The sequence below is a fragment of the Aquarana catesbeiana genome, linkage group LG06, assembly GCF_042186555.1.
Source record: "Aquarana catesbeiana isolate 2022-GZ linkage group LG06, ASM4218655v1, whole genome shotgun sequence".
Lineage (NCBI taxonomy): Eukaryota > Metazoa > Chordata > Amphibia > Anura > Ranidae > Aquarana > Aquarana catesbeiana.
In genome coordinates this window covers 92,050,123-92,071,177 of record NC_133329.1, presented here as the reverse complement: position 1 = coordinate 92,071,177, position 21,055 = coordinate 92,050,123, and the positions used below count along the sequence as shown (strand labels likewise).

The window sequence follows — 21,055 nt, the reverse complement described above, 5'->3', positions numbered from 1 at the left end:
GATCCATGATCCCTGGTACGCAATAAATAGGCCCAACCAGGGGTCTCCAAACTATGGCCCTCCAGTTGTTCAGGAACCACAATTCCCATCATGACTAGATTGTAAGCTCTAACAAGCATGGCCCTCTGATCCCTCCTGTATTGATTTGTATTGTAAGTGTACTGTCTGCCCCCATGTTGTAAAGCGCTGTATAATAATAATAATGTCTGTGACGTCAGAGTTTTACAATGGCTCATGGGATGTGTAGTTTTGCAACGGCTGGAGGGCCATAGTTTGGAGATCCTTGGTCCATATGAGAAACATACCCCGTATCATGATCCATGCTTGACTGTCTTTGCAGTGTACTGTGGCTTCAATTTAGTATTTGGGGGTCATCTGATAAACTGTCTGCCACCTCTAGACCCAAAAAGAACCATCTTGTGTTCTTTTTGGGACTGCGATATTGCGGCAGACAAAAATCGGACACCTGACACTTTTGGGGGACCAGTGACACCAATACAGGGATCAGTGCTAAATAATACGCACTTGTACTGGCAAGGAAGGGGTTAACAGGGTCGATCAAAGGGTTAAGTGTGCTCCTAGGGAGTGCTTGCCAACTGTGGGGGGAATGCTGTGACTTAGCAGAAACACAAGATCTCAATCTTCCTCCCTCACAGAACGGCAGTCTGCCTTGTTTACATAGGCAGACCGCCATTCTGTTTCTCCTGTGAATGATTGCCGAGTCCCAGACCTGCTATTTGCACTACATTCCACAGTCCTGGACCCACTGCACTAAAACAGGTACCTTTGCGCAGGACGGCCACCCTGTCGCAGTATATCTTCGTGGGGACCCTTAAGTGGTAAAGTGATTGTAAGCTTCCATCGATTATTTGTACCTATAGGCTTACTTGTAGGTACTGTAAATATCTCCTAAATGTGCGCCGTTTAGGAGATATTTACTGTATATGCAGCCAATGCCATGATCGGCACATGCCCTCTGAAGGAACAGCTATCCATGTCGTTTCTGCAAAGCCTTGTGCCGTGACCAGCGGCTCCCGCGTGCATGCATGGGAGTGACGTCATGCAGCTCCTGCCAGTCACAGAGGCCGCGGACCCGGAAAGGAAGACGGGTGAAGATGGATGCGGACTCCAGGTGACAACGCATCGATGGAGGACTTCGTTTGCAGGTAAGTTTCACATAATCTGTTAGTATGCAACGCATACTAGCACTTTAACCACATCAGCCCCGGAAAGGATTTACCCCCTTCCTGACCAGAGCATTTTTTGTAATTAGGCACTCGATTGCTTTAGCTGACAATTGCGCGGTCGTGCGACACTGTACCCGAACATAATTGCCATCCTTTTTTCCCCCCACAAATAGAGCTTTCTTTTGGTGGTGTTTGATCACCTCTGCGGTTTTTATTTTTTGCGCTATAAAACAAAAAAAAGCAATTTTGGAAAAAAAAATTTATATATATATATATATATATATATATATATATATATATATATATATATATATAAAAATTTTACTTTTTGGTATAATAAATATCCACTAAAAATATATATTTAAAAAAATTAATTTCTTGCTCAGTTTAGGCCGATATGTATTCTACATATTTTTGGTAAAAAAAAAAAATAAAAATTATCGCAATAATCGTATATTGATTGGTTTGCGCAAAAGTTATAGCATCTACAAAATAGGGGACAGACTTATGGCACTTTTATTATATTTTTTTTTTTTTTTTTAACTAGTAATTGCAGCGATCGGGACTGCGACATTATGGCGGACAGACCTGACACTATTTTGGGACCATTGACATGTATACAGCGATCAGAGCTACAAATAGCCACTGATTACTTTATAAATGTCACTGGCAAGAAAGGGGTTAAACACTAGGGGCGATCAAGGGGTTAAGTGTGTTTCCTGGATGTGTTCTAACTGTAGGGGGGGTGGGCTCACTACAACATGACAGGGAGCAGTGATCTCTGTCATGTCACTAGGCAGAAGAGGGAAATGCCTTAACATAGGCATCTCCCCGTTCTGCCTCTCCTCACCGCAATCGTGGGCCGTTGGCGAACAGAGTTGGCAGGACCTGCGGGCAAGCTCCTGCGGCACGCGCCAGGCAGCAAATTCAAAGGGCCGTACAGGTACGCCTTTTTGCCTGCCCGTGCCATTCTGACGTAAATCGGCGTGCGGCGGTCAGCAAGAGGTTAAAGGTTGATTTACTAAAGGCAAATTAACTTTGCACTACAAGTGCCCTTGGACGTTCAGTCGCTGTAGATCCGAGGGGGACATGCAAGGGGAAAAAAAAACAAAAAAAAAAACAGCATTTTAGCTTGCACATGATTGGATGATAAAATCAGCAGAGCTTCCCCTCATTTCAGATATACCCCTCAGATCTACAGCGACTGCACTTCCAAGTGCACTTTCAGTGCAGAGTGGATTTGCCTTTAGTAAATAACCCCGATTATGTCTTTACTTTGCAGGTCCGAAAAAAGAGAGGCAGGGGTTTACTTCCTCTTTAATGATTCAATTACACAGAGTCAGCAACATGCATGTCATGACTGTTGGTTTTCTATTACACCTACTAGTAAAAATATAATTTATACCAAAAACAGTGATTGATCTGGTTAGTGATGTTGGACTGCTATTATTTTGAACACAGTTGTATCAAACAGATAACAAAATGTTTCTAATAGAATAAAAGGAAAGCAATAAAAGAAGATAATTGATGGGATTTATATACACTGTTGCCAGCTGATCTATTACTACCTGGTTGTTACATTTCAATGAAAGTAAACGTATCCAATAAATCTCTCCTCTCCATTGCTGACCTACCTCTGAATATTCTGTACCTTCAATATTTTCAGTCATGAACCCAGAAAAATATACAGATTAGGTTATCAGAATTCCTGCATACTTGTTGCGTCCATGACTCAAATACCGAAGCATTAGGATTGACATGACAGCCAGGCGCCTAGCATTTTCAGAGGAGGTCACCAATGGATTCTTCTATTAAAAAAAAAAAAAAAAAAAAAAAAAAACACACACAAACGCACACCAAAAGCTTTCAAAAGGCTTTTATTTTATTTTTTTATTTCTAAATTGTATCTACATTTATATGTACAATAAAAATACAACACAAACAGTAAGAATTAAGAAAACAGACAAACCAAAGTGCCAAGTGGATAAAGCCAATTAGCACCCCATTCGACATTAAAAAGCCTGTGGACAGGCGTAGTTATTTCCAAAGTGAACTAATGGCTTCATATTGCCCTAAACAAAAATGGCTACCGCCACAGGTCGAAAGTGGCAAGGCACACAGGGTAGTTTAGTTTTTTTTAGTGTGGCCAGGTTATGGATTTTAATTATTTTTTTTCTTATGTCTTCAACAAGCTATAAATAAAGCTTTAAAACAAGCCCTCTGTAGCACTGTGGAATAATTCAAGAGAAGCAGTAAATGGTCTTCATGTCAAGACTTGGCACTCTGCTTTCTCCCGCTCTCTGCGCACCCTCCTACTCTGTTTACTAGAGATCAGAAAGCTGGCAAGAAGCCAAGTCACTGCAGGGAGGAGGGAGCTGAATGGCAGAAATGAACAATGAAAAATCTGTGTGTTAGGATAGTGAGCGCCACTAATCATAGCTACGGATTCAAGTACAACTATTGGCAAAACTTTTTTTTTTTTTTTTTTCATTTTGAAGAGAGGGTTATAACCCGTCAGATTTGTTTTCACCATCTATACCCAGTTGTGGCGATTTACCTAACTTCCTGTCTCATAGCCAAGCAGGAAGTGAGAGAAAAATCTCTGCAAATTAAGGGAATTCCTTGGGGACCCCCCCAGGTCACCAGAACTAGCGTCCCCAATGGAAGATTTCCCTGCTATTACTTTTCTGGGGACAACCCAAAATTTGGGATTTTCTTTTACTTTCAATAACAGCAAAAATGACAAATAGAGAGAGTGTACACCACCTTAACAGGGGCACAGACAGCAATAAAAACCTTACAGGTGTTCTAAATCTTCTCCATTCTATCCAAAACTTCAAAAAAAAAAAAAAAAAAAAGTTTTGCCTTTTCAGATATAATACGCTGGATTTCTTATGCATTGCCACCTGCAGGTGAAACCTGGTATTGCCGCTCATCCATGTATAATGTTCCCCTGAGGGAGCCTCTGCTTTTTTTGTCAGTTCCCCTAAGCAGCCCATGAAAATCTGGGTGTGGTAATATTTCTATTTTTTTTTTTTTACTTTAAAATGCAAGCCCCCCTTTCCCCTCCCAACCAGAAATGAGCCTATATCAGTGTTACATGAAAAAAATAGGAATTATCATTGAGAATCTGGAAGAGCCCCAGATGGCCAGAGTCTGCGCTTGCGGGCAGCCAGATGTCTGAGCAAATACGGAAATGATTCCGTACTGAATGTAATAACAGGACCCACAGGAATGCTACAGGTCCTGCTTTCCAATGAAGTAAATGCAGAAATCGACTTTTCTCAGACTGGTGGCGTGGAGAGAAGGCAAGCAGTATTTGTTAAAGGATAAAGTAGGAGACAGGCTGGCTATTTGTAGCAAATATTACTGTCATCAGTGGGTTTGCTCCACATTTATCCTCTATCGGCACAATCGGCGGCAGCCAGTACCACCCAGAGAAGATCCCAACTTAGGAATTTTAAAGAGTTAAAATTTGTGAAGACCACTAAGGCCAGGGCATCGTTCATCACCAACAGTATTCACAGTTTTCTTCTACAACAGGAAAACAGATTAAAACAACGTCTCTGTAAAATGAGACATTTGAGGGGGTGGGGATGAAATGGGGTCTATTGATAAGACTAGAACTGTAAGCTAATAAATTACCACATAAATCACTAAAAAGTGCGGAAAACGGTCATAAATAATATGTACATTGGAATGAAGGGGATGGATATTAAAAGGAGGTTTCCAATATATATTGGAATCACTGCTGGGCATATGAAGGGTCCATTCACACATCACGTTTTTCAAAGGTAAATAGCGCTATGCAGGCAATGAAATTATGAATAGGGTGTGACTATCTGAAAACTCGGGTCCTGCTCTATTTTTCAAAACACAGCGCAGAGTTCTGTGCATGGCGGTGCACTGCAGCACTCCACATAAGTGCTCTGGGATTCATTTAATAATAAATGGTGATTCACCGCAATACACAGACGGTGTGGTGCCATTATGATGTGCTCTATGACAGTGGTTCTTAAACCCTGCCCTCAACAGGCCATGTTTTCAGGTTTTTCTTTATCTTGCACAAGTGCTTTAAATCAGAGTCAATAGATTGGTACTTTAGACAGCTATTTTATCTAAGAGAAATTTCCAAAACGTGACCTGCTGGGGGTACTTGAGGACAGGGTGGAGAACCACTGCTCTACGAGATCCTTTAAATGGGCAAAATTTCGACAATGCTAGTAATATCCAGGCTGCAATAACTGCTTCTATCATAAGGTGGCGTTACACATATCTTCAGCTGTAGCTCCTAGTTAAAGCAGAAAGCTGTGGGGGAAGAGGCCTGCTTCTGTGTAGTGATGAGCTTGGGCGTGTTCGGATCGAGCCCCCCTGGAAGCCATCACAGCACACCACCAATCATAGGCAGCGAGGCATTTCCCAACCTCCATATACACACACTGCCTATGATTGGCGGTGTGCAGTGCCGGATTCCAGGCGGGCTCGATCCGAACACACCCGAGCCCATCACTACTTCTGTATAACCGCATGGTGCAATGCAATCCAGAGATTACCACTTCAACTAAAAACCTAAATAAACTCACCTTTTCCTGAGAAAAATATGAGGGGCTGTGGCTGACCTACTTGTCAAAATACTATGTGCCTACAATACTGAACCATTGGCTTCTGGGTCAGACCCAGGAAGATCAGTGTAAAGATAGAAGAACTGCTCTGTATACTTGTTCGGAGATGCAAAATATTGGAACCAGAGAACACTGGGGTTGATTTACTAAAACTAGAGTGCAAAATCTGATGCAACTCTGCATAGAAACCAATCAACTTCCAGGTTTATTTTGGTCAAAGCCTAATTGAACAAACTGAAGTTAGAAGCCGATTGGCTACCATGTACAGTTGCACCAGATTTTACACTCTCCAGTTTTAGTAAACCCCAATATAACAGCCAGGCAACTAGCAATATAGTATATGAAGTCACCGGTTTCCATTTAAGTGTTACAATCCTCTCAGCTCTCACTAAGTACTGAACCGTTTTTCTGCACTCTCCTCAGTATCTCTCTAGCTTTACCTTCTCCAATCCTTGGGGTAGATGATATAGAGCAGGGATATGCAATTAGCGGACCTCCAGCTGTTGCAAAAATACAAGTCCCATCCTGCCTCTGCCTCTGGGTGTCATGCTTGTGGATGTCAGAGTCTTGCTATGCCTTATGGGATTTGTAGTTCTACAACATCTGGAGGTCCACTAATTGCATATCCCCGATATAGAGGCTACCAAACCAGTTGTTGGTGAGCTCAGTGCCTGACATGCCATTGGTCAAAAAACCATTAGCAGGGGATTCCCAACTTATTTATATACATGGTCTCCACCTGCAAGCCCTAATGAAGGGGGCCCATGTTGGGCTCCATGAAGCGTGTTGGGAGTTCTCATTTGATCTTCTCTCTGACCTTACACTGCAATAAAATTGTATCTGCGTTGTGACATGTCTTTTATATCCATTGTTGGTCTCCTATCCCCAGTACGCTGCTAGCGCTTATTATCAGGAAATTTTGTTCAAGAAACCTCCTCTAAAAGATACATCTTCTTTTCTCTGGTTTAAAATGCTATTTTGACAAACCACCCTCTAAGGGAACCTTTCAAAAAAAAAAAAAAACAAGGCAACAAAAGCTAGCAAACAATTCACTGAGAACTTGAAGCAAGATACATAATGGGGGAGATTTACTAAGACTGGAGCGTGTAAAATCTGGTGCGGCTCTGCATAGAAACCAATCAGCTTCCAGGTTTTATTGTCAAAGATTAATTGAACAAGCTGAAGTTAGAAGCCGATTGGCTACCATGCACAGCTGCACATGATTTTTTTTTTACTCTCCAGGTTTAGTAAATCATCCTCTAGTATGAATGATGATGCCTCCACAGTGTACAAGTTACCAACACACAGCAGCAAAGTTAATACAAATAGTGTACAAAACACAAGATCCTGGAGTACTCATTATAGAGGAGCAGTATGCACTATTCGCTCACAACAAAACCAGGATACAGCTGCCTTTTTTTTTTGCAGGATAAAGCAGTATAAATATCTTTTGCAACCAGCCCCAAAGGATGCAGAGATGGAGGACTAGGAAGCATCATGGGATGCTGTGAAAGGATAACAACGTAATACCAAAGCCACCTGCTGTACATAGACAAGTGCCAGATTTCAGGTTTAACATTTGCCAGGGAGGCACTTAAACAAATTAAAGGCACAGATTTATCAGATGACATGCCTGCCTTCAGACTCTGCAATTAATGAGAACCGGTCATGAAAGAGCCATTGTACTAATCTGAATCTCTGCTCCCTGAATAGCATAGTCTTGCTGGCCAGGAATGGATATTTGACCCATTATTCATCTCCACCCCTGACCCTCTGTAGGCAGAATTACTGCTCTGAAATCTGATGGAATCGTCCGCTGCTGCTTTACCTGCTGTCAGAGCTCAGTGCTAATAACACAAGCTCAACGTTTAATGACACGGTCACATAACACTGAATGATGTATTTGTCTGGATTACACCTCTGCTCTGAAAGCTGATAACACAGAGGAGCATGATCTTGAGCATCCCTTACAAGAATGGGGTGGAATTCTAGTTAGTGATAACGAGAGCCCCCCGGTGGCCAGAGGCACACATTACAACACAAGGAGATTTCCCAATTTATGGAAATCTTCCTAAAGTGGCACCAGATCTACCCAAAGGATCAGGAATGCCACATGTGTGCCAAACACACAAGCACAGCTGGTTCCTGTACTAAAATGAGGATATGAAGGTATCTCTCCAGTCTGCGTTGTGTCATGTTGCAGATGTGGTGTGTTTTTCCAGTCAAAGGCCTAATCTCCATAGAGAAGAATGGTGCTCTATGTAAGCCGAGTCTAAACCAAACTGCACCATCTAAATCCAAAGAATTGGGCCTCACAGCAATGACGTGCAGAAAGTTCTTTAATGACCATGCAGATGGAATGTACAGCACACACTGAAACACCACCCACCTGAGGCCAAGTTACTAACGCATTTCACCCAGGGCTTAATTACAGGGATACTTGCAGTTTAATGCAGAGGTGTCACCCCCTAAGCCACATGGAGTCCTATACCCTGCCTGTGCTTAGTGCTAGCAGATGCATTTTATTGGGATATTGCAACATAAACCGTGTTTGCAAAAAACTGTTCTATTAAACATTTAGTGTAGTATTTAGCAAAATGCACCCATAATTAGAATGAACGCTGACTTGCGTAAAAGGATTAAAATGTATATTGCATCATCTCACCCAGAGATGTAACTGTATCCATTGGAGGCGCTCTCACCTCTTGCCTGTGCTCTGGTGCGCTCTCTTGGTTCTTGCAACAGAAAAGGTGTTTGCAAAAGATTCAAACAGGAAAAGAATACAGGTAAAAAACTGGGACCACGGGTAAAAAACTGGGACCACAGGTAAAAAACTGGGACCACAGGTAAAAAACTGGGACCACAGCTACCCCTGACCAGCAAGAAAAAGCTGGTATAACAAGTTGCAGTGGAGATTCTGATTTTGGCAACTGCTGACTAGTTCTCTTTAATACAATGCTGCACAGTGAAGACTTTTTAACACAGTATAACGGTGCCATGAACAGCTGCAACAAATTTAACTCTGAACAATCAGCATTAATACATGCTGGGGGTAAAACAGAAAAAAAAAATCAGAACATCTCTACAATACATATCACCAGGTTTTGTTCTTCAAACATGCAAGCCCAAAAAAATACCCGGTGATCCTGCAAGAAATTCAGTGAGCTACCAACTTCCTGTTTTAGCGGACAATGCTGCCCTGAAATCCCAAGCAGTGTTGTCAGCCCTGCCTGAGTTCTCCACTATTGAACTGAAGAATATATCCCCCCCTATGTTATTTTATTCCGAAGAGAGGGGTGTTCTGTAGTCCAGTAGAAAACTGGGTAGGGCTGGCAGCAATTCTTCAGTGCAGCAGAGGCAGCATTGTCCGCTCCCTGCGGGAAGTTTGTGATCCTGCCAAATATCCAATGAGATACTAACTACTTTTCTGTGCTATCAGCGTTTTCAAATAGACAAAATGTGAGGATGCATGCATATGTATTGCAGAGATATACTGAAAGTTTTTGTGGATTTCTTTTCCCAAGAAATACAATAGGGCCGGTTCACACCAGAAATGCGCTGCACATTCCTGCAACATTCACATGGTGCAGCGTGGCATGATTAGAGTCAAATAATTTTGAATGTGCTGAATTGAACTGGACCGCACCAAAAACGCTACTTTAGAAAACACACTGCAATTGGATCACAAGCTACTTCTGTACAATGCAATCTGGTGCAGGCAAACACACTGTTTGGGTTTTGTTAACTTAGCATTGAGGCCAGCTGCAGATCACAACTGCAGTGCACTTTGAACGTGGTGCGGCAATTGTACACGGAATGTGGGTTTCCTGCACCGCATTCTGATGTGAATGGGCACTTAAGGTTACCAATATGCAAAACCAACATTTCTATTTTAACATGGATAGCTGGCAAGATGAATCGCATGTCAACTGGTCACGTTCCAGGGATTACATTGAAGAGATCAGTCATTAGAAAAAAAAAAAAAAATTGTGTTACACTTCCTTGACAAACCCTTCTCAATTCAGAACAAATTCATAAGCGGGGAGTTCAGCTGCAGGAGACCGAAACCGTCAATCAGCCTTGTTAGAGGAAAATGGAGCAAAACCACTGCAAGTAAATCTCACTGATAAAGTTGGAGACATAAGGACAGACAGACAGAACACAATGGGCTTAGTGATTGAAAGCACTTGAAGGCAACCATACCTATTGACTTTATCAGTTGCTCTAATAATGCCTTGGAAATGTGCATCGAAACTGATGGAAGGCTATGGTGAACAAGAGGTCTTCAGCCACACAAGGCCTAATGGTCCTACAGAAATGAACTCATAAGGCACAATAGTAAAAAGTGCAAATTTCACATAATAAAACTCAACTTTTAATCGGCAAAGTTTGTTTGGCGTCCGGGAAGATAGTCTCTGTATACACGTCACTGGGGAGGGTTACTTCTTTCCAGTCAAACATCCTAGTTTGCTTAGCAGAAGTTTCATTTGCGCGTCATTGAAGATAAACAAGCGGGAATTCATGCTGCATACCTGAAAGAAAGACAACGATATGTACAATGTGAGGATGTTAAAGCAGACCCCCTTCCCCCATTTCATAAACCACAAACTGTAATGAAAATAAAAGAATTGCCTCGACCGTGTCTATTTTCTATAATCCCATCGCTTTACCCACCTCATGCTTGAAAACCCTTGCTGCCACTTTCAAAATTCACATCATCGGTGGCAGGATTTTTCTTCCAGACTCTCCATGCTGGCCCACCAATGAGGTCTGTGTCAAAGTTGGCAGTTTATGTTTAACTTTTTTTATAACAGTTAAACATAAAGCAATGTGAGCGTCAATAAGCCACAAAACACTGCTGAAGCCATGGCATTAGATAAATAAACCACATTAAACTGCCTAAGGTGCATGGGGCAAACCCCAGAGCTGCCTTGGCTTCAGACACCCAGACCCCCCCCCCCCACCCCAAAGAAAAGACGTGAGCAACCTGGAAGGTAATGGCCACGCCACTGCTGCCTTAGAAAAGCCACGTACAAGGGAAAAAGGGGACGTTTTCAGAAATAATGGTTACTTTACATAAAAACTATAAAGTCATTACTGGTCAGCATGCAGAGCTGAATTGCTGATGTTCTTTTTTGGTTTGGAGGGTCTGCTCTAAAGTGTATCCAAACCAAGTACAAAGGGACAAGCACGAAAATTGTTCTTGTACAATACCAGAACAAACAACTTTTGTTTAATTTGTACAGTATACAGTTGTGCTCACAAATTTACACACCCTGGCAGAATTTATGATTTCTTGGCCATTTTTCAGAGAATACGAATGATAACACAAAAACTTTTCTTTCACTCATGGTTAGTGTTTGGCTAAAGCCATTTATTATCAATCAACTGTGTTTACTCTTTTTAAAACGGGGTTCCACCCAAATTTTGAGCATTATCTCTATACATTCTCTTCCTTGCCTAGATGCTGACATGCTGTGTAAAAAAAATTTAAATCGCCGTAATTACCTTTTTTTTTCTAATCTTCTTAGCACTTCCTGGTTTTCCTCCCATGGGAGTAGGCGTGTTTCTAGCCTCTCCCAGACCTCCCACAGTCCCCTGGGAGCTAGTCTCAGGCTTCCCAGCATGCATTGTGCAACAGTGTCATCACAACATCTCGGTGAATACTGGGAGCACAGCATTCACCGCATCCAGGAAATACATGCTTGTGGGCTTCAAATGCCCACAATGAAGATGGAAACCGCCTTCAGTGAATGTTATAAGTTATTCTTTACAACGAAATCGGACACAGGCAGACTTATTACACAGAACATGTGAGTAGATAATCATGAGAAGAAGTTTGTGAATGAACTCCCAAAAAAAAAAAAACGATAGATAGGTGGACCCCCGCTTTAAACCATAACAACAGAAACTACCCAAATGACCCTGATCAAAAGTTTACATACCCCAGTTCTTAATACCGTGTATTGCCCCATTTAACATCAATGACAGCTTGAAGTCTTTTGTGGTATTTGTGGATGAGGCTCTTTATCTTCTCAGATGGTAAAGCTGCCAATTTCTCTTGGCAAAAAGCCTCCAGTTCCTGTAAATTCTTGGGCTGTCTTGCATGAACTGCACGTTTGAGATCTCCCCAGAGTGGATCAATGATATTGAGGTCAGGAGACTGAGATGACCACTCCAGAACCTTCACTTTATTCTGCTGTAGCCAATGACAGGTCGACTTGGCCTTGTGTTTTGGATCATTGTCATGTTGGAATGACCAAGTACGTCCCATGCGCAGCTTCCTGGCTGATGAATGCAAATGTTCCTCCAGTATATTTTGATAACATACTGCGTTTATCTTCCCATCAATTTTGACCAAATTTCCTGTGCCTTTGTAGCTCACATCCCCAAAACATCAGCGATCCACCTCCGTGTTTCACAGTAGGAATGGTGTACGTTTCATCATAGGCCTTGCTGACTCCTCTCCAAATGTAATGTTTATGGTTGTGGCCAAAAAGCTCAATTTTGGTCTCATCACTCCAAATGACTTTGTGCCAGAAGGTTTGCGGCTTGTCTCTGTGCTGTTTGGCGTATTGTAAGCGGGATACTTTGTGGCATTTGCATAGTAATGGCTTTCTTCTGGCGACTCGTCCATGCAGCCCATATATAGTTACATAGTTAGTCAGGTTGAAAAAAGACACAAGTCCATCCAGTTCAACCATAAAAAAAAAAAAAAAAAAAAAAACACAAACAAAAAAAATATTGTACAATCCAATAGACCCAATTTTATACCCACAGTTGATCCAGAGGAAGGCAAAAAAAACCCCAGCAGAGCACGCTTCAATTTGCTACAGCAGAGGAAAAAATTCCTTCCTGATCCCCCAAGAGGCAATCGGATTTTCCCTGGATCAACTTTACCTATAAATGCTAGTACCCAGTTATATTATGTACATTTAGGAAAGTATCCAGGCCTTTCTTAAAGCAATCTACTGAGCTGGCCAGAACCACCTCTGGCGGGAGTCTATTCCACATTTTCACAGCTTACTGTGAAGAAACCTTTCCGTACTTGGAGATGAAATCTCTTTTCCTCCAGTCGTAAAGAGTGCCCCTTTGTCCTCGGTGTTGACCGTAAACTGAATAACTCAACACCAAGTTCACTATATGGACCCCTTATATATTTGAACATGTTGATCATATCCCCCCTTATTCTCCTCTTCTCAAGAGTGAATAAACTCAGTTCCTCTAATCTTTCCTCATAGCTGAGCTCCTCCATGCCTCTTATCAGTTTGGTTGCCCTTCTCTGCACTTTCTCCAGTTCCCCGATATCCTTTTTGAGAACTGGTGCCCAAAACTGAACTGCATATTCCAGATGAGGTCTTACTAATGATTTGAACAGGGGCAAAATGATATCTCTCTCTCTGGAGTCCATACCGCTCTTAATACAAGAAAGGACTTGCTTGCTCGCTTTGGAAACCGCAGCTTGGCACTGCATGCTATTATTGAGCTTATGATCTACCAAAACCCCCAGATCCTTCTCCATTACGGACTCCCCCCAGTTGTACTCCCCCTAGTATGTATGATGCATGCATATTCTTAGCCCCCAAGTGCATAACTTTACATTTCTCAACATTAAACCTCATCTGCCACATAGTCGCCCAATTAGACAGTGCATTGAGGTCAGCTTGTAAACTGGAGACATCCTGTAAGGACGTTATTCCACTGCATAGCTTGGTGTCATCTGCAAAGACAGAAATGTTACTTTTGATCCCAGACCCAATATCATTTATAAAAGATATTAAAGAGTAAGGGTCCCAGCACTGAACCTTGGGGTACACCACTGATAACCTTAGACCATTCAGAGTAAGAATCATTAACCATTACTCTCTGAATTCTGTCTTTTAGCCAGTTTTCTATCCATTTACAAACTGATATTACCAAGCCTGTAGACTTTAACTTGCACATGAGCCGTATTTGCGGAACTGTATCGAACGCTTTTGCAAAATCCAAGTATATCACGTCCACAGCCACCCCTCTGTTCAAGGTTTTACTTACTTCCTTATAAAAAGAAATCAGGTTTGTCTGACAACTTCTGTCTTTCATGAATCCCATGCTGTCTGTTGCTTAAAATGTTTTTTTACAGCAAGAACTTGTCTATGTGGTCTTTTATTAAATGCTCCAGTATTCCCGACTATAGAAGTTAAACTAACAGGTCTATAGTTACTTGGTAAAGACTTTGATCCCTTTTTAAATATAGGCACCACGTTCGCCCTGCGCCAATCCAGTGGTACTATTTCCGTCATTAATGAGTCCCGAAAAATTAGATACAATGGCTTTGAAATTACAGAGCTCAATTCTTTTAGGATCCGTGGGTGGATGCCATCAGGTCCAGGTGCTTTATCCACCTTTATTCTGTCTAAATATTTCTGGACCATATCACTCTAGATTATTTTGTAAAGGGCCTACATGCTCATATATATAAATAATTTTTTGGGGTTTGTCCTCCTATTTTTTGCGATCTGTCATTCATTTTGAATTTTTGCATCCTTGATTTCCTTTTTACATATTCTGTTAGATTCTTTGTAGCATTTAAATGACACTAGTGTTCCTTCATTTTTATATTTTTTAAAAGCTCTTTTCTTATTGTTTATAGCTTTTCTAACTTTGACCGTGAACCACATAGGTTTTATTTTTAGCCTTTTAAACTTATTTCCCATGGGAATATACTTTGCAGTGAGGTCCCAAACAGTCTTTTTGAAGAATTCCCATTTCTGTTCTGTGTTTATCGATGCCAGTATTCCCTCCCAGTCTAAGTCCTGGAGAGCCGCCCTCATCCTTGGAAAATTTGCTCTCTTGAAGTTAAGTGTTTTTATCTTTCCCGTATGTATCTCTTGTTTACAGCTAACATCAAATGAAATCATGTTATGATCACTGCTACCCAGGTGTTCCTTTATCTGAACATTAGCAATAAGCTCTGCGTGGTTTGAGATTACCAGGTCCAACAAAGCTTCATTCCTAGTTGGGGCCTTAAACTGGACCATAAAATTGTCCTGTACTAGGTTTATAAATTTTTGCCCTTTAACTGTCCCAGCAGTGCCATTACTCCAGTCAATTTCTGGGTAGTTAAAATCCCCCATTATTATCACCGTCCCAGCCCTTTCCATCTGTGCAAGGAGCTGAGTCTCCACCTCCTCATTAACGTTGGGTGGTCTATAACAAACTCCAATGATTAACTTTGAACTACGCACATCTATATGCTGTTCCACCCATAATGCTTCAGACTCATCACACTCTCCATCAATCAGGTCCTCTTTCACACTTGCTTTGAGATCACTTCTCACATAGAGACAGACCTCGCCACCTTTCCTTTTTACCCTGTCTCTCCGAAAGAGTGCATAGCCAGGAATATTAATAGCCCAGTCATGTGAGGATTGAAGCCAAGTTTCAGCAATACCGATTACATCATAGTTCACCTCGTGCACCAGAGCTTCCAACTCACCTATTTTGCTTGGCAGACTTCTGGCATTGGTGAACAAACACTTTAATGCCCATCTTTCTTCAAGTGCCTCCTTATTGTGCATCTTGAAACAGCCACACCACATGTTTTCAGAGAGTCCTGTACTTCACCTAAAGTTATTTGTGGGTTTTTTTCTCCATCCCAAACTATTTTCCTGGCAGTTGTGGCTGAAATTTTAGTTGGTCTACTTGACCATGGTTTGGTTTCAACAGAACCTCTCATTTTCCACTTCTTGATTAGAGTTTGAACACTGCTGATTGGCATTCTCAATTCCTTGGATATCTTTTTATATCCCTTTCCTGTTTTATACAGTTCAACTACCTTTTCCCACAGATCCTTTGACATTTCTTTTGCTTTCCCCATGACTCAGAATCCAGAAACGTCAGTGCAGCACTGGATGAAAGATGCAAGGGTCTGTCAGGAGTCCAGAAACTCATTGACCTTTCATACACACACACTAATTACAAGAAAACAGATCACAGGCGAGGATGGTTACCTTTAATAACCATTCAAACCCCTTTGTGTCAACTTGTGTGCATGTTATCAGGCCAAAATCACCAGGGTATGTAAACTTTTGATCAGGGTCATTTGGGTAGTTTCTGTTGGCATTATGACACAGTTGATTCATAATAGCTTCAGCCAAATACTAACCATGAGTGAAAGAAATGTTTTTGTGTTATTCATATTCTCTGAAAAATTAGTAAGAAATCAAATTTTGCCAGGGTACTTATGAGCACAACTGTATGTCCGAAAAAAAATCAGAAGACAAAAACCACGCATGCTCAGAAACTGAAGAACACATTACAATACAATAGAACACATTGCATCATTTCCAAAGTTGTATTCCGTCATACGAGAATTTACGTAACTTAAGTAACGATTTTCGATAGAACAGCATGCAAAAAAAAAAAACCCACACAAAAAGGAGGACAATCATTCGTCCAATATTCTCATACCAGGCTATAAAACCTATTTATTTTAAGGTGCTCAAAAAGGAGATTAAAGCAAAAATGATGCTGGCAGTGAAAAGGTTAAAAACTGGGAGATCCTCCACTGGCACACATTCAATGATCTGTTGAGGTAGGCAATGGCTGAATCAACCTCCGGGACCACTCATACTTTCAGAAACGAGTCCTCTAGAAGATATTGTTGAGCAAAGGGCTTCTTAGGTGGAGCGCACACTTGGATGCATCCAGTCACCATACACTACGTCTTCTACAAGGGAATGTACAGGAAAAAAAAAAAACACTTAGTCTAAGGCCTCGTACAACCGATCGGATTTTTCACAGACAAAACGCCAGACTTTTGTCCGAAGGGCATTGGCCAGGAACTTGTCTTGCATACAAACGTCTCACAATTGTCGCCAACAAACACGAACGTAGTGACATACTACGTGGCTTTTCAGCTCTTTAGCGCCACCCTTTGGGCACCTTCTGCTAATGTTGTGTTTGGTAAGCATTGATTCCGAGCATGCGTGTTTGTACTTTGGACTTTTGTATGATGGACTTGTGTACACACGGCCGGAAAAATCTGACAACAGACCGCTGTCAGCGGAAAATTTATAAGCCTGCCATCCATTTGTCCGCAGAAAATCCGTCAACAATTGTCTGATGGAGTGTACAAACGGTCGGATTTTAGGCCAACGGTCTGTCATCACACAATTCCCGGTGGAAAATCCGAACGTATGTACGAGGCTTAAGTGACGGGAGTTAACATCTGAGTTGCCCGCATTGTAATGCCAGCTAGGGCAATCACAAAGTATGGGGAAGGGGAGAACAGAAAACGAAGGCAAGCCAGGATACCTACTCCCTGCATGTTAAGGGAGAAGAGGGTAGCCCCACCCTAGGTGAAAGGCACCTAGGGCTTCATATACTCACAAATCTAGGGATTAGTTTCACACAGGGTTGAATAGAGGATTAAACCTCAACACCCCTGACTTCGCCCACTTTGGAAGGGTAAACACCTAAGCAATGGGGTATTTTGGGAGCCTCTGCCCTTGACCTGTATATCACCATGTAGCTAACTCAACAAGTTACACTGTGTGCCAGGGTGGGCACCTAACACCGTACCTAGTGCCCAAAGCATCTTTTCTTTGTTGGGGTCCGGCACAGTCACCAAAGATCTCGCCATGGGGCACCAGTTCAGAAGCAGATTAAAATGCTGTCGTGGTCACAACGCAGCTATAAAATTAGATTGAAGAATTTGGCAAATGTAACCAACAACATTCCACTCAGAGGAGACCTCCAACGCCTAAAGATGCCAGCAAAACGACTGAGGATTGCTGGAAGTGGGCGGGGTTATATTGGGGTCCTCACAGTTTTGCTAGTGTGTCCAGCCACTGCCTATAATAATCCAGTTGTCTGTCTCTGCCTGTCCTGTATAAACAAGAAATGGGTCACCTTCCTCATGTTTAACAACCGCATAGCACAGCAGGGAAGGATAAAATCACAAGAGTCTGTGCATTATTTTTATTTAAAGCTTTTGGCAGGTACACAGGTTCCCATATGGGCTCATTCACACCTTCCCATGTGCACTGCCATGTGTTCAATGAAAACAGATCCCTATTGCAAATCTGTTTTTATTTGTACACATGTCGGGAGTGAACAATCCAGAAATGTGCTCTGTGTATGTCATGGTTGCTGAGAGCTGGGGAGCGAAATTCTGCAGCATTTCAGGCAGCAACAGCACAAGCCTAGGTAGTTAGTCTACAGCATGTTTAGGGATTGTGCTTCTGGTGATTTGCCATAAGTGACGTGATCTCTAGTGGGACATGGCCCTTAATCTTCCACAGGGTAACCTGCTAGTGTTGCCATAGGAACAGGCAAAACGTACGGAATCCCAGAGGACTACGTAGAGCATATATTCCACATTACATTTTAGTTAAGAACACTAAACTCTGGGTTAAAAAAAAAAAAACACACACACACACACAATATAACTCTATTCTAGTATGTATTCTTAAAGTATATGTAAAGAAATTAAAAGGCAAACCATTTGTGTGTGTATACACATACATAAAAAAAACATTTGTGTGTATACCAGTGTTTCTCAACTCCAGTCCTCAAGGCGCCCCAACAGGTCATGTTTTCAGGATTTCCTTCAGATGAAATGGCTGTTGTAATTACTAAGGCAGTGAAAATGATCAAATCACCTGTGCAAAATAATGGAAAGCCTGAAAACATGACCTGTTGGGGCGCCTTGAGGACTGGAGTTGAGAAACACTGGTGTATACACATACATAAAAAAACATTTGTGTGTATACAAATACATTATAAATATCTTATATCCCTTTTTTTTAATTTTTATAAGTGATCACATTCCCTGTTTTTAGCAGCATAAGAGCTGGGGGAAGGAGAAGCGGCAGGACACTGCTGATCATTGAAGGAGAGCAGGCGGCTTGCTATGGGGGCAAAGGGGAGGGGCCCAAAGCATCAGCAGGGGACCCGAGAAGAGGAGGATCGGGGATGCTCTGTGCAAAACCAATTGCACAGAGCAGGCAAGTAAAACATGTTTGTTTTTTTCTCTACAAATGCTTTAAGGACAATCACTACTATGGACTGTGGGACCCTAACCAATGTGCACGGCTTGTTCCAAACAGCAGGTTCAGGAGGGAAAAGGACAGGTTCAGGAGGGAAAAGGACAGGTTCAGGAGGGAAAAGGACAGGTTCAGGAGCCAAAGGAGGACAATACAAGGAGGCAGAAAAAAAAAAAAACACGCACAAAACAGTAAGAACCAAATTTCATGAAAAATAGATTCCTCGGCCAGATAAAATAGTTTAGTGTCACTTTAAGACTAGATGACTAGAACACCAAATGTGTGAATGGTAAAAACTCATTCAGCCCACTGAACTTGGCACTACAGGTTTAGACCCCGTTCACATCTGGTGATTTGGGACCATGGGTAGAATCACCGTGATTCTGCCCGTCATTCCAAATCGCAATGCAACAGTGGCAAAACGCACTGCTTGTGTTTGGGTGTCATTCGTTTTGAATAACACCTCAAATGCGGTGCGGTTTTATCCCTGTCGTTATGTGGCAAGTGCTGCAAACAGTATTGTGCGAAGCTTGTTACCAAAAGAAGCTGCTGCTCCTTTGGCAACAAGCTTTGCGCTATGCAGTTTGCCACCATTTATCGTGCGACAATGGCACCTCAAAAGCTGTGCAGTTTTGCTGCTAATCAAAACGAATGCCACCCAAACATGCATGGTGTGTCTTGCCACTATTGTTGTGCGATTTGTAATAGTGGGCAGAATCGCGGTGATTCTGCCCATGGTCCCAGATATGAACGAGGCCCAAGTCTCATTTGTGATTCTATGTGCTTTGTACATAGTTAAACCTAAAAATTACTCAGTTAGGTTCGGTTTAGGATTCTGACATGTTACATTGCTATTTATTATGGGATTCCACTTACAGAAGGTTTTGCAAATCAATAACACTACAGGAATCTATGTTCTTGTAGCTTCAGTGTCTCAGAACGTACAAAAACTCGAAATGGTTCATGTGACTCTATAGCACAGCAATAACACAAGCTTTGAGAATGAACATTATCCTGTAAAATATTTCTGATGTATATAACTGATGTGGACACCTGACCATTACCCATACAGTACGTTGGACATCCCATTACAAAACCATAGCCGTTCTTGTAGCGTTTGTCCCCCTTTGCAGATACATGGCCTCCACTGCTCCGGGAAGGCTTTCCACAAGATTTTGGATTCTATCTCTGGGAATTTATGCCCATTCATCTAAAGAGTATTTGTGAAGTTAGGATGTTGGTCCAACTGGCTCATGATCAGGATTCAAATTCATCCCAGAGGTGTTCAGTAGGGTTGAGATCAGGGCTCTGTGCAGGACACTCAAGTTCCTCCACCACTAAACCCATTAAATTATGTCTTTATGGAGTTGGTTGGGGCACAGGGTACAGTTATGGCAGCAGAAAGAAACAAAAAAAGGACCTTCCCCAAACTATTACCACAAGGGTGGAAGTGCACAATTGTCTAAAAGGTCTTTGCATGCTATGGCAAAAACAGTATGCTTTAATAGAAAACAAATTTGGGAGGTGGTGCCTTAATATTTGGGATCATACAGGTAGGTGTGATATCCGGTATCCTCAAACAATTGACCATACAGCAGGGCCCAAAATTTCAAGTCCTGAGCTACTAGCCAGGCCTCAAGGGTTACTTGCCACCAGTTGCCCCACCCGCATAAATTCTCATGAAATGACACCTAAATGTTTTATGTAGAATTAAGTTATAAATATTAACAACTTTATCAGTGCCCATCAGTGCAGCCTAGCCTGTGCCCATCAGTGCAGCCTAGCCTGTGCCCATCAGTGCAGCCTAGCCTGTGCCCATCAGTGCAGCCTAGCCTGTGCCCATCAGTGCAGCCTAGCCTGTGCCCATCAGTGCAGCCTAGCCTGTGCCCATCAGTGCAGCCTAGCCTGTGCCCATCAGTGCAGCCTAGCCTGTGCAGGGGAAGAGAGAGGAGAGCAAGCAGCTGGATTATCCGAGTGGGGACATCGCTATAACAGCTTACATTTCAAATTGCCGTGTGTTCCTGCAGATCGCCGTCACATACAGTCCCGCGGACTTTGATACACGTCTAGAGATTGGACGGGTGATCTGTCTATCAAAGTATCGGAACCAGGAGACAGGTCGGCTGTATGTGACAGCCAGTCCGGGGAACACACAGCAATCGAAATGTAAGCCATTATAGCGATAATCCGGCCGCCTGCTCTCCTCTCTCTTCCC

At 42.2% G+C, this 21,055-nt stretch overlaps 1 protein-coding gene across 1 annotated transcript in view; it reads right to left on the bottom strand.

The window, feature by feature from the left end:
- Positions 1-3,047: 3,047 nt before the first annotated feature.
- LOC141148731 (uncharacterized) overlaps positions 3,048-21,055 on the bottom strand; it is a 78,324-nt gene continuing 60,316 nt past the window's right edge. The window contains exon 20 of the mRNA XM_073636426.1: positions 3,048-10,341. Coding sequence (XP_073492527.1) covers positions 10,249-10,341 — 93 coding nt within the window. The 3' untranslated portion in view covers positions 3,048-10,248. The remainder of the gene's footprint in view (positions 10,342-21,055) is intronic.